The sequence below is a fragment of the Archocentrus centrarchus genome, chromosome 2, assembly GCF_007364275.1.
Source record: "Archocentrus centrarchus isolate MPI-CPG fArcCen1 chromosome 2, fArcCen1, whole genome shotgun sequence".
NCBI classification, from domain to species: domain Eukaryota; kingdom Metazoa; phylum Chordata; class Actinopteri; order Cichliformes; family Cichlidae; genus Archocentrus; species Archocentrus centrarchus.
The window spans coordinates 3,666,938-3,681,809 of NC_044347.1; the positions used below are offsets into that span (position 1 = coordinate 3,666,938).

Sequence of the window (14,872 nt, forward strand, 5' to 3'; positions counted from 1 at the left end):
AGCGAGCTGGGGAGCGTATTCTTGTGTCCCCTCAGCTTGCTGCCTGTATAGACTACACTGAGGGTATACTGTTTATACTGTCTTTATACTGACATTACCTTTAAATCGAACCTCTCTTCTTCCTCCCCTGTCCTCTGCCATCTTTCTCCATCTCTGAGTGAACTTCTCTCTTTCTCTTCTCTCCCGGGAAACACAGCAGCTCTTCTTTTAGCTAGCAGACACACTGTGTGACGAATGGCAGACACTTTGTGTGATTGCTGATATTTGTTGAGTTTCATTTGGCACTTTATTAGGAACAGCTCAGTGTGTGTGCAGCAGCAGCTCAGGGGGCTTTAAAACACCTGAGATTAAGGTCCAGAAGTAGGAAAGTGAGGAAAGGATCACGCTGCAGGAATAAGTGAACAGAAGAGGACGGATGTGAGCTGAAGAGCTGAAGCTGAAACAGTCATCAGTCAGCACAGCGTTCCTCTTCAGGCTGTTTCAGTAGAAACTGTTCACAGTAACTGTAGGTGTGGCTGAAGCCTGGAGCTGACCTGTGCTGTCATTAATCCGCTCTCCCTCTGACAAAATACATGTGGTTGGAGTCCAGCTTCAATGATGTTCTCGTTAAGCCTCGTTATGGATTAGCAGCGTCCACATACACCAATATAACGTATGTTACAGATGAACAGCACGAACTCTGATCAATCACCAAATGTCATATTTAAGCAATATGACTGCATCTAAAATCACGTATAACAAAAATGTTTGACTGCTTCTGGTTTGTTTAGTAGGTTCATATATAATAATATATAATATTTGTAGGTCCCTACTTTGAGCTAAACTGCACCAAACTTCAGATTTCCCCCAGTTTTAGAGGCTTTCAGTTCTTCTGTTTTTTTCTTTTAATTTAAATTATTTTTTTTATGGATGCAGCTTGATAACCAAGCTAGCCAGCATTAGGTCATTAATATTCCTTCCCCAGTCCCCCCATAACACCAAAGGTGGGGCTTCAAACAGGGAGGACACTATTAAATGGGTGACAGCACAATATGAACATCCATGTTTTATATCCAGCCTATGGCTCAGACAGAGATGAAACTGTCACCATTTCTTTGATACAAGGTCAATAATTAACTGTCAGAGAAAGAAGTTACATGACCCAGTGCTTTAAGGTTTGAGTTTATTCATTAAATCATGTGTAGCAGTTACACAGTATTTTGTACTCATATTTTCTGAGATGATTAAATGAAACATCAAAGTTCTATACTGCTGATTTTTTTAACATCAGAATTTGTAGTAGATAAAGTCAGAGATCAGTGAAAGCTACTAATGCACCAAATATGCAACACACTGCAATAAGAAAAAATAAAGATAAAATATTTCATGTGTTGACACAGAAAAGAAAATGTACGTCCAGAAGACTGCAAAGAAGAACCCATCCATAAAAACCTCAATGACACAGTACATGTATTTCATAATTCCCCTTCATTAATAAACCAAGAAAAGTTCAAATATGATGTAAAAAAAAGCTAAATATATTGTATGAGCTATAAATCAGAGCACACCCTTTTCCCTCTGCCCCCTTTGCTAGATATTAAACACACCCACTGTAATAGTAGCCAAGAAAAAAAGATTAGAGACACCTCCTAATATTCAAATAGACACACTGTTTTCAATCACACCTGGATCCAGGTATGTGTATGGCAGACTCAATTTCTTGTTTCTGTCCTTGATGTCTGCACTCAGTTTTTTGAGGGCATCTTGAAATTCCTGAATCTTTTGGAGGGGAAACTCTTCAGAGAAGTGCTCGTTAGGATAGTGGCCAAGGAAGACCTGATGAGAGTGATTTGAGATGAGCAACACATTTAGTTTTAGATCCACAAACATTTAATAGCGATCTCACACACACAGACAAACACACAGACAATCACACGCATGCATGCACACATGCACACACACACACATACTCACAGATTATTAGATTGGACTGATTCTAGATCATTTTTGCTCCACTTATATCTCAGTTTGTTATGTTGTATGTGATTGATTTTCATTTTTCATGAAGTCTTTGCAGAGCACTTACAGAGTCAGCTGATGGCCTGCTGAGCAGCCACACGGTACCCATGCCATGAACTGTCGTACTAACATCGGGCAGCGTGTTCAGTATCCTTGTTTCACTTGCGTCGCCCTTTTTGGTTGGTGGGGGAAGTTCCATGGAGGTAGGGTAGTTGGGCATCCAGCCACCAAAGTCGTACTGCATAGAGAAACAGAATAACAGAATGAGTTTAGTAACCTTGATATTCAAACAGAACATTGTTCTGTGTTTGGTAACATAAGTCACTGCAGTCCTTTAGTTCATACTGAAGCACTTCAAATACTACGCTATGAAACATTAGAGATATTTTACATTATTACAGACATCGAGCCCACATGATGAGCTAACTATAAAATTCCTTGATTTTTCATTAAATCTGTTTTTCTCCTGTTTTAATTTAATTTTTACTATTTCCTGCACATCTAGTTTCTTTCCTTCATGGAAAAAACAAAGAGTCAAAAAACTAAACAAATTATTCTGACCTGAATTAATTCATCATATCCTGAGATATCACAAGACTTCTAATAAAGCTGGAATTGATTTGCAGAGTTTTTGATAAACTTAAATCATCAGTGTACAGTGATCGTTTTTGCCTGTCGAAGGCTTCACCTGCCCCGTGTTGACCGCTGAGTGCTGGGCAGAGCCAGTGAAGATCACCATGGTGACAAACTTGACCATCTCATCCACAGTGGTGAATTCCTGTGGAATTCCTGGTGATCACAGTGAATAAACTGCATTACTTCAACAGAACTAGTGGACTACATGTAAGCTGAATTATGATAATATACAGGAGCTGCATTATCACCGTAAACCTTGACACTTTCTCTAAAGCTCACCTGTGCGCTCTTTGGAAAGGAAGCCGTGTTCATAAATATCGTGAATCCACGTCTGCAGCTCAGCGTCATGCTGGACCTCATCATCAGTCTCGTAGTAGTGGCCCAGCACTGCGCTGACAAAGCTTCGACAAATGAAGACTCATTCAGTCAAACACAATCCTGATTGCATTTTAGGTTGTTTTACACAGTGATGAATATGGGACCATTACATAAAAATATGTGAATACTTCTTTAGTTTACAGTGCTTTAAAAAAACATACGTTTTCTTTATGAAACAGCTGCAGTAAGGGGAGAATTTGAAAAAATAAGATTTAGCAAAGATCATTTTCTGAATGCAGATTATGGACTGTAGGGGTTTATATTCTGTGTCTGAACCATCAAACCATCACCTCAAGACTACTGGATAACCCACATCCCACTGTAAAACAGGCTATAGCATGAAAACAACTTTGGAAAGACATAAGAGAACAGATCTAGGGAATAATGTGATGGGTTTTCTAGGGTGACTCAACCTGCAAGGCCTCTTTCATCAAAGTGTGGAGCACAGTGCAAGAATGAAGTTTATAACTGATTAAAGTTATTCTATAATTCTCATATTATCAGCAAGAGTGACAATAGAACCTGTGGATGATCTCCCAGAGCTTCAGTCCATCATCCCTGTAGTAGAAGTTTGGTACATCATTCAGCCCACGCTCAGCGATATCCTCTGGGATGCAGAGGGAGCTGTAGGTCAGTGAGTCCAGTGATCTCTGCAGGATTTGGATTGCACCTTCTCCACCACAAGCTGCAAACTAGAAAACAGTCACATCTCAGTTAAAAAAAATATTTTACATGCCTCAGAAAAAGAAAGTGTTGGTTTTCTCATACCTGTGTGAAAACTCCATCTTCAGACATAAGCTTCTCCCGAGCTAAGGCATTGATCTGAAGAGTGTAGCGAGTGTGAGGTATGAGGAGCTGATGAAAGAAGGAAGTGTATTAGTAAAACTGACTTTTTTTCTTATTTCATGTTTTATATTCATACGTTCTGATACTTTTATACCCCAAAGGAAGGTGAAATACCTTTGAAACCTAATGGTTTACCTTGTACAGAGGATGCACCATGGGCAGGTTGCGCAGCAGTGACATTGCAAAAACCTCAGCCAGCAGGTGAGTGCGCAGCAGGTGAGCACTGAGCTCATACAGGTTGAAATCTGCGCTTCTCACAAAGATCTTGGCCAACAACCAGTCATCCTTAGAATCAGTAGGAACAAAGATGGGGTTGTCCTCTGCTGGTTTCTGCTTCAGCTGCAGGAGAAGAAACAAACATGTTTTTCTTCCATTTTATTTGATCTATTATTAGTACTGTCCAATAACCGTCAAGGATCCTTGGTAAATATTGCTTAATTACTGTAGGTTTGTAACTCAGACATGTTTGTCTCCTGCCATGACTGGCTCAAAAGCCATGACAAATAATGGGAGATGATACTGTTAGTTAGGTGAAAGAACCAAAGCTTTATCTGAAATGAACAGAGTAAATTAAAGTTACCAAGATCATAATCATGGTATATATTGTGTCTATATTGTGAAACAGTGTTTGCTTCAAATCCATCAGTGACTCATATAATGGGGAAAAGCAGACGTAACCAAAGAGCTCCTCTTTACAGTAACAACCAACATTGGGGCAGTTAACCAGCTGAGTGTAATTTAATTACACAGCATGTTTCTGACATGCTTCATCAAGAGGCCCATTGTCATTATACTGATAGTAACGTAAATAATATATGCACTGCTCTCCAAGCTGCTAGAAAACATAAATGACATAGAGAATGTGTAACTTTACAGAGGAGGGTGGTCTGTGGTTGATGCTGTGATGCGTTTGGTGTTAGCTTACACAAGAGAGCATGAGCTACATGTAAACACAGGCAACGAAGGTGTCACAGAAAGGAGGATTCTTTCTATCTTAGAGTAAAGGAAAGTTATTTTGATCAACACACAGCTTTAGTATATATATATATATATATATATATATATATATATATATATTTTTTTTTTTTTTTTTTTTAATTTATTTTTTTTTTAAGTGCTAAACTCACCTGAATAGCAATTGGTGTCAGTTCATCATTATTAGTTTTCCAGAGTAGGACGAGGGGGGCCATCAGGTACTGTTTCTTCCCATTGATGGTGTTTGCTGGGACTCCATCCAAAAGCTTGTAGTCACAGAGGAAGATGTTGCCATTCTGTTTGAGATTTTGCAAAGAATGAGAAATTATTTGACCTCCACACATGCAGTCTGGATATTACAATTTTAAGGTTTATGTGTCATTACAATCATATTGGCCATTCATGCACGTAAGATGAACCTGATACAAGGAGCACTTAGTCTACTTCATTTCAGGAGGATCATATAGTTACCTTCATTTCATCTGTCAGACTGCTCTGGCTGTGGGTGAAGACCATTTGATCAGTGACAGGAAAGTTCTCGGGCAGTGCTGTACAGCGTCGGATCACCAGGGGGTTGACACCATTCAAATACTGGTAGCCAAAGAAAGCATCATCATCCCAGTGATGACTGACATATTCTGGGAAAAGAACATATATTGCATTTAAAACTTTGGACTATGCAAACATGAGAATAAGCTTAAAACTGTAAAGTCTCCATGGTTGATGCACATTTCATAAAGTTGCAAAATATTGTTGCAATATAAAATGGCTTCTGTTTTTTATATAGTAGTACCACTAGCAGACTGGAAAGTCTATCCCATAATGGGATTTGATATAATATAATTGACATAATGGGATAGTTGGGCATGCACTAAAAGCATGCTGTGAACCTAGAATGATAGTTCTTTACCCGATATCGGAGTCCGATGGAGAAAGAAAAGGCGACTTATACCATCCATACAAGTAAACTTCTTCTTACACTCAGCATATTCCAACAGTTCCAGCTCTACCAGTCTACAAAACAAACATACAGTAACTTTGTTAAGGTGCTTTAAATAATTTCAGTAGACGTGTACACAGATAAATAAGAAGAAATATCTTTACCCTGTTACGTAATTGTAGGCCATCTCTTTTTTCTTGGTTATGGAGAAGCGGACATCATCTGGCAGTGAAGCCGCCTTTCCCTTAATGCAGTGGGGAATTCCCTCTTCATATATATCCCAGCTAAGATAGAAAAGAACAGAGCAGTAAGGGACCTGGAGAGTCTAACTCACTAATGCAGCTGCAATCCTAATATAGAATATGTATATAAATTCAAACTGAAGCATGTTTGAGATTTTAAAGTTGCTCAGATTAACATGCAGAAAATACCAGTGGTTATTAAGTAACTGCACCATTTGCTTTCAATCTGCCTGCAAGCTAAAATCTGTCAAAATAGTGATCAATAGATTATTTCTTTTTAGATGCATCTTAAACAGTGATGAAAATACCAATGACACTGAGGTGCTGGAAGCATAAGTTTCATATCCTTCTGGTTTTAGTGAAAATTAAACTTGAAATAGAAACTCAAATACAAAACTAAAACTCTTCCAAAAACTCACAGTAAATCAAAACAGGAAGCAAAACTCAAGCTACCAATAATCAAACATGAAGAGAAAACAGTGAAACTAATCATTTCTAAAGCATGCCCAGAAAACCCTGAGACCAAACCAGGCATCATGACATGAGATTTATTTGTATTTATTATTTTAACATAAATCCAACCAGAGGTGGAGGAGCATTTTAAGTTTCTTAGTTCTTTGGCTGCAAAATGTTAAAACAGAAGCTTCTTACCAATAGACTTTCCTTTCCTGCTCAAGCTCCTGCTGCCGACTGTACCCACCAGGAAGAGGGCTGCCATCATCGATTTTTGCTTAAAAGATTAAAAAAAAAACAACAAGGCACCACAACAAAGTGGCTTGAATTTGCTCCATAGTCTGTGTCTGTCTTTTATACACACACACACACACACACACACACACACACACACACACACACACACACACACACACACACACACACACACACACACACACACACACACACACACACACACACACACACAAACATATTTCCACAAACCTGTCCCCTCTCTAAAGTAGTGCATCTCGATGTCAGTGATCCAGTGGTAGATGGGAAAGTGGTAGGTCTTATCCTCAGGGGAAGTCACTTCCACCTTGGCAGGATACCATGCATCATCATGGAAATAGCTCTGTTTGTCCAGCTCTATGAGCACCAGATCTCCAAGGGAGGTTGGGCAGGACACAGTAAACTCTGACTTCTGGAATAATAATGATGAAATACCTCTGAAAAATCTACAAGAGATCAAGCTCATATATCTACGATAATCAAAAACAAGGCTGTTTGTGAAATGGTCACAATCTGTAGTTTATTGATTTGTGTTGCTGAACATGAATTTTATTTTTATTTAATTACTTTTGAGTGTGTGTCCCTGGCCATGACTTTTTTTTTTAAAACGTTCTATTTTTGGTTGCAATAGTAGCACCTCCCTGATTTTTCTACACAAAATATGTGCTGCAGAGACAAAATACACTTCCTATTGAAATATATTACTTGTGTCCATCATTGCATTTTGTTCAGAGTTTGTATTTTTTAATTTTTTTGCATAAAAATGATTGAAAACCCTAATTATTGACAGTAGAAGATTTTAAAATGCCTGTCATATATAAATGAAACATCCCATGTATGATAACACAAATAAAGCCACTAAAGAATGATATACCTTTATAAAAATGTAATAATGCCATCAGGTCATATTAGCCACTAAAATAACTTTATTACTTGGAGGTTAAAGATGGAGATATTTCATGGAGATAATTCAGACTTACTGCTCCACTGTGGAAGGGCGTATGTAAAAGTTTCCACAGGTGTGTTCGTTCACTCTCCCCTTCTGTGCCGACCAACTTAATGTAGACACTATTGGAAGTACCAGCCCATGCCAGATCACCAGTGAACACGGTCACATCATATTGTACCATTTTCACTCCTGAAAGTAGAAAATTTCTAATAAAAAGAGAATTTAAATAAACATTTTGACTGAAGGCAATGAAATGACAATGGCAAAAGATATTATAAGAAATTATTTAAATTTGTCTTCTCTATGGATGATTGAAATCGAATCATTGCTGTTTGAAATTCTTTCTGAAAATATGTATTTTACCTCTGCTGATGAGACCAAGAAGATGTTTGAAGCTCTGCTCTGTGGGTATGAAACATCCACATGGTCTCTCTTTATATACTTTTTTGTGGGCGTGTCCTGTCAGTTGTGACATCAGTCAGTTGGAACAACTTCAGCTAAAAGGGGAGATACCTTTTCAGATTTTTTTTTTTTCCCATTTGCGCTGAACCTGAAACGTTCACTGATAAGAATCTTTTACATTTATTAAGTCTTTTTTCAGAATTATCCATTCGGACTGTTAATTGGTCTAAAACTGCACTCTTACCATTCTGTATGGAGAGACTAGATGTGGCAGCCTTGGTGTGAAGCTATTACTGTCAAACCAGAAATATTAAATATCTTGAGATGAATATTTACCCCAAGCTTTCACAGTATCCTAGCTTAATCTTAGTCCATTACTCAAACTGTTACAAGATGATTTAAATAGATGGTCTAACCGCCCTCTGTGAACAAATACCAAATAGTTGTACCTAAAATTAGAAAATCTTTGCCCTTCAAACTTGGGTCCTTCACCACAGGCCTGGGAGCTTGAGGCTCCTGCACAGTACTTTATAACAAAAAAAACCCTTATGCATGTTTGCAAGAGCATACAAGTGGAACACAGCCAGGGGAAACAAACAAAAAAGAACAGGAACCGAGGATGATGATATCTGGGTGTGACAGAAACCACAAATAATTATTGTATTCTAATTTTATTGCCTCAATACAAACAAAGAGCCCTAAAATTGATTAGATTTTTCCATAGAAAAAAATTTGAGTTCTCTGGAACTGACTGAGTACTCACTGGACCAGCCCCAGAAATTATGAAGAAACTGTCAGTTATCTGCTATTGTTGTTCTCATATAAAAAGATCTCAGGTCAAACAGGTTCCAGTGAATCAGTTCCACATGTGTGAACATGAGGAAAATATGCTTGGTGGTTTTTTAGCATAAAATGTAAAATTTTTGCAGAAATAAAGAAGTTGGATTCAAACCCAGGACCGTCTTGCTTTAAGGCAACAGTGCACTGCACTGCTGTCCTGTCATTTAATTAAAGAAAAAAATATAAAAAACCAGTGCAGCCTGTAGGAGTCTGATTGCAATTCTTCTCTTGGACTTTTGTGCTAATCTCAGTTTGTATTTCTCGACTGGTTTGGGAACGCCTAGTGATGAGTTCTCTGGAACTGACTGAATACTCATTGAATCCAAGAATTTATACAGAAACTGAGTTTTCCATTGTTTTTGTTCTCATGTAAGAAGATCTCAGGTCACAGAGGTTATGATGAACTAGTTCTAGACATGAGGCCTGATGGTTTCTAATGTAAAATGTAAAATTTTAGCAAAAAGAGTATAAAACTTAATACAAGGAACAGTTTATAAAAAGACCAGTATGGATTTGTGAGTGAAAGGCAAAGAGAAGGCCTTTGAATGCACTGAATGGCCCAGTGTGCTCAATGTATTTAAAATATATATATATATCAGAAAATGGAGTCATCTCATTTCTAAAATATTAACAGCAGAAATTCTGACAAATATTTCACAGTGAATGTCTATCAAAGAAGGCTGATACCATGGAGGTCTTCTGTCACCACTGCTTTTCACACTATTTTTGCATGACCTCTCAGTTTAGATGTCCCTACAAATAATCACATTTTACTTAATAAAAAAAGGAAACTATGTCAAACACCAGCCATCATCCAGCACAGCAGTTTCACTAGAAATGTGTTGGAATGTTATGCAGTTTTGACAATATTTGCCTCAAATAATATTTCCTGGATCAATACACACAGTTAAACAAATATTGATAATATCATTTGTTTATTTCCCACAAAAATGCATAAAAGAAAGAAAAAGAAAGAGGAGCATGTTATTGGGTTTAATTTATAACAGGGTAGAGTTATGTATGAAAATGTTGATGGTGATATTCCACTGCCAGTGATTCCACATTTCTTCTGGCCCTGCTGGCCCTGTCCTCCATGTATCTCTGTGCTATTGCTGAGTATCAAAGTATATACAACTCAGTTACCTGCTTACTTTCTGTCAGGGCTAGCTGTGTGGCAGCAGGATAGCACCCCAGACTGCAGGACTCATAGAGCCAAACTGAACATAAAACATGGTTTTATTGGAGGAGTGACAGGAGGTAACAAAACACAGCTACACTGGAGCCGGTCGGGTTCCAGAATTAAAATACAAAACTAAAGAAGCAGGGAGACGCACAGCATGGATAAACAACAACAATGACACAACAAATGACCAGGGCTTAAATACAAACACAGGATAACAAGATTGGGAACAGGTGGAGAAACAGCTGGGAATAATTAAACAAGACAAGACCAGGAAGTAAAACTAAATACAAGGCATAAATACAAGAGACAAGACTGACAAAGTAAAACAGGAAACAAGTAGGCACTGTACACAGACTTGTCACAACAAAGGGAATAAACTAAATACAAACACACGAAGCATGGAACATTACACAGAGGGATAAAACAGACACAGAAGCACAGAGACGCGAGGAAGACAAGTACAAAAGGAAACAGGAATTCAGTATAAATAACTACAACCAAGAACAGCCCTTATGAACTCTAGCAAACAAAGAATAAAACCATATGCAAACTGCGACACACAACAGAAGAATCTCAATGGAAACAGAAAATAAAAGAATGAACAAAAGTGTGTTTTACCATACAACTTGCTGGCATGTCTTAACACCTCTTCCTTCTATTCTCACAACTTGCTTCCTGGCAACTTGCTGCTTGGCCTCCTGATGACTGCTTGCAGCTAAATGTATTGTTATTATTATTTTTTAACCCTACTGTTTGGGCAGGAGATGAGCCTGTACTTTTTCACTTTTACTTGAGTAAAGAAGTTGAATCAGTACTTCAACTTTTACCAGAGTATTTTTAACACAAGTATCTGCAAATATCAATTGGTTGGCTCTCACTGCGGTATTGTATCACTTCCTGTTCCTGTTCCGGAGCACAGTCGTGTTTTGCTGTTAGCTGTTAAATCTGTATAGTACTTGAGCGTGCCACAAACTTTTTGTGTGCTGCGTCAGTGGATTGTGCAAACAGTTTTGTTGTGAAGAAAAAAAAACAAACAACTCCCGATTGTATTAAAAATATCAGATTGTGCGTTATACAATGAACGTCCTACTGGTCATATGATAGCTGATATATCAACTGATATTAAAAAATATCAGATTCTGCATTATACCAATGAACCTTTATTCTGTATGCTTCATGATAGCTGTTAGGTTCCTTAAGCACACGTAGTGTATCAAACAGCAGCCATCTATGGTTGATTTATTATATGTTTCACCAATACCTCAAACATAGCGCAGAATGTGCACCTACTCAAACAGCTGTTTTACTCCCATATTTATCGTCAGTTTTAAGCAGAAATTAAACGTGTAGTCCTAGTTTCTGTTTCAGCACCGATGCTGTTTCACTGACCTTGATAAAACCTGACAGTTTGGTGAAATCACAGCTGCAGACTCTCATCCTTTTTCTGACCGTTCCACACAGCTTACCCAAAGCACGATTCAAAGTCACAGCAGAATATCACACAGGAGGAAATAATGTCTCAGTGACGTGTATAATCCTATTTTTGTGTAAGTCAAAACGATGCACCGATTTACCCATTAACCATGTTTCTGTTCTTTTTCATCATTAACAGAGGATCTTAGCTTGTTAGTGAAACATCTCTGCACAGTTTGTCTTCATCAGAATCAACTCAATAGACTACAGCAGAATAAAAGTTTATTACAGGGTGTTGTTAAAACACATCAAATCGGCTAACATGTTTAAACAAACTCCCACTCCTAAATAACCTTTTATAAAATAATAATGCTAACAGCCCCTGTGTCTGCATCATGCAAAAGGTTTAGGGTGTTGTTGAATCAGATCATACAGACTAGCATGTTTTTTTCATGTGTAAACTTTGTTTTTTTCTGTATCGTAGTATGCATAGCGCACACAGGGCTAGCGTCAGTCAAGGATGGGCCCGACAGAACAAAGGATCATGGGAGTTCTCATTTTGGGGTTTGTGTGTTTAGTTACAATGTTGTCAATTATGTTTTGCTGCTCTCTCATCGATATTATTAATTTGAGATGTGAATTACGCACGTTGTCAGGTACGGAGGTTAGCTACTAATGTGGTTCCAGTGGTTCAGTGGTTCTCATAAATGTTCTGGATCATCAGAACAATAATCCATGATTCTGGTTACAGAGATCATAAAAATCCCCAAAATCAAAAGCATTAAAGTTACTGATGCTTCATTTTCACACCACCCAGATTATCTTTAAACTATTTAAATGATGATGAGGCAGTTACATTTAAACATGTTTGTTCTTCTGTGCAGTGAAGCTGAGGAACAGACTGAGTGATGACCTGAAGCAACATCCCAGCATCACTCAGGGCAAAAGTTGGTACAAAAATATGTTTTTTACAACATACGGGAGGAAGACGGGCTTTGACCGGGCGTTTAAATTTATTAGAACACCTCCAACTGTGAGGATTATGCCACAGCTGCCCCAAGTTAACAAGATTGGTAATTACAACATGATTTTTGTTAACAGTTAATCCGCCCATATGTGCAAGTGATTCAATCAAAATTAAATGTTTAATGCTAAAATAGAGTTATTGTTGTCATGAATTTTTAGATGTCATGTTTTACAAAAAACAAACAAATAAAAAAAATAGTAAACACATTAAAACATTTTGATTAAGTTGCCAATTACAGTTATTTACATTCCTGAACAGAAAAATTAGTTTTAGTGGTTGGATGTTATTGTCATGCAGCGCCAAATGCAGCCTTTGTTCAGACTGAGCAGTAGTCCCAAACAGCAGCACACAACCAAGTCCAAACACACCAGATGAAAACACAATATGACGCCACAAACTCCAACAAACTGAGGGTCTGCACACACACAGGAAGCTCAGAGGGTACAGGAAACAAGTGAACACAGCTCAAACTAATCGCTGATAATGGGACAGGGGAAGTAAAAGTAAAGGCAAAGACAAATAGAATATAAACTCTAAACAGTTAAACTAAACTAGAGAAGGGGACCCAAGAAAACTTCAGATCACAATCATAAAGAACCTAACAGGTAACATCTGCTATATGGAAAAGAATACAAAACCCCAAATAAAGTAAACACAAGAATCCAAAATTTAGCCCACACAACTTTATCCTTTTCACAGTGCAGTCAGACAGGTACTGTTCCCTGGAAACCAGCAAACCCACACTCATCCATCAGACTGGCAGATGGAGAAGAAAGTCAGTGACCCAAATAACAGATCTGATCGTCATAAGTGAAGCCAGGCTATTACAGTAAACTGAAACTGTCAAATGAGAAAGAAATGAACTTTTTTAAATAATAAAGACTAAAACTGAACAAAACACTGGAAAACTAAAGAGTCCAATACTGTGAGAGCCTGATCCACCTGAAAGAAGACTGAATCCAGAGAAGAAGCTGAGTAGGAGGACAGTGGCTAAGAGAGAGAGACTTCTCTTCCTATTTATAATTTATAATTCATTATTTATAATAATATGTTTGGGATTTTGTTGTAGCCGACTGTGTGATGAGGGCTGTTCTACAGTGAGCTCTTTTTTTTTAAACTTTACTTTATCGTAAATAAAACCACATGTTAACTCTTTTATAATGTTCTTCTTCTACAACAAACATTTATTTCTTCTAATCTGAATTATTTGTAAACTGAACACAGCACAGTGGTGTGGTAGTTAGCACTCTTGCCTCACAGCTAGAACGTTTGGGTTTGAATCCACCTTGGCCTGGGCTGTTCAGTGTGGAGTTTGAGAGATCTCAGTGAAACAAGCTGTTTACATGCAGGAAAGAATTGTAATAGTCAGTAGGAATTACTAAATTATTTAATCTGCTCTCTGATGACTGCACAGATGTAGCACTGGAGCTCCACACAGGCCTTTCATTGCACGTTCCTCCTGTTTGTTCAGCAGCAGCTCATCTGATGCAATGAGACGAGTCAAAGCATTGAGAGGAGGAAGAGTCCTGATCTTCACATGGAGCTTTTGTTAGAGTTTCCCAGCAGCTGCAGAGAGAGGAGCCGCTGCGACTTTTACCTTTGCCAAACAGTAACATCAGTATTACTGCATGAACACAGTACAGCTGCACCAGCATGTGACTGGAACTTTATGTAATTTGTACACTGTAAGTCTCAGATACCAGTGGAGAACTAATTAAACATAATTCCTGCTGTTGGTGTCAAATACAGATTTAACAACGTCAGCTGCCAGATCACTGTCCACCAGGGTTATAATAGTTTTGGATTTTACATTATAGTTTAGTTTTAGTTAGTTTTTACTTTTTTTTCTCTAATTCAGTTAGTTTTAATTTGTTTTCAGAGTGGTTTTGCTCGTTTTTATTAGTTTTTATTTTTGGTTTCATGCTTAGTTTTAGTTAGTTTCAGTATTAGTTTTAGTATTTTCATACCTAATCAGGTGCAAGATTCAAGGCGCAAAAGTGACTATTGTGTAATGAAAACTTGACAAAAGATACCGTTTAAACAAATATATTCAACAACCAACTGTTCACAAGACATGCTAAATGTGTGTAATATTAAGGACACACATGAACATCAACAGGGAGAAACAAAGAAAAACATGAACTCCCAAACTCAATAAATTCTACAATAAACTCCACAATAAAGTTCAGCATCAGTGCAGCAGATTAACAACACCTACATGTGGTGTTTGACAAAAACAAACTCTTTGAAGGAGTCAAAGCTCAAATCCAGCTGCATCCTGATGTTGAAGCTGCTTCTGTTTTGGAGCTAGCTTGGT

The 14,872-nt window shown here is 37.8% G+C and overlaps 1 protein-coding gene across 1 annotated transcript; it reads right to left on the bottom strand.

Moving 5' to 3' along the window:
• Window positions 1-1,635: 1,635 nt before the first annotated feature.
• Window positions 1,636-7,871, bottom strand: LOC115797011 (arachidonate 15-lipoxygenase B-like). The gene is made up of 14 exons (XM_030753499.1): window positions 7,722-7,871; window positions 6,955-7,153; window positions 6,667-6,745; window positions 5,938-6,057; window positions 5,744-5,847; window positions 5,305-5,471; window positions 4,986-5,129; window positions 3,994-4,197; window positions 3,781-3,867; window positions 3,535-3,704; window positions 2,914-3,035; window positions 2,687-2,787; window positions 2,066-2,236; window positions 1,636-1,815 (listed from the first exon to the last, which is right to left on the bottom strand). The coding sequence occupies exons 1-14, from the start codon at window positions 7,869-7,871 to the stop codon at window positions 1,636-1,638; spliced, it is 1,998 nt and encodes a 665-aa protein (XP_030609359.1).
• Between the last annotated feature and the right edge of the window lie 7,001 nt (window positions 7,872-14,872).

Excerpts from the sequence above, each read along its gene's own strand:
- LOC115797011 (XM_030753499.1), bottom strand. The coding sequence starts at position 7,871 with ATGGTACAATATGATGTGACCGTGTTCACTGGTGATCTGGCATGGGCT. Across the intron at positions 6,746-6,954 it reads CTACTTTAGAGAGGGGACAG|CAAAAATCGATGATGGCAGC; the intron begins GTTTGTGGAAAT and ends TAATCTTTTAAG. Across the intron at positions 6,058-6,666 it reads CAGGAAAGGAAAGTCTATTG|CTGGGATATATATGAAGAGG; the intron begins GTAAGAAGCTTC and ends TTTCTATCTTAG.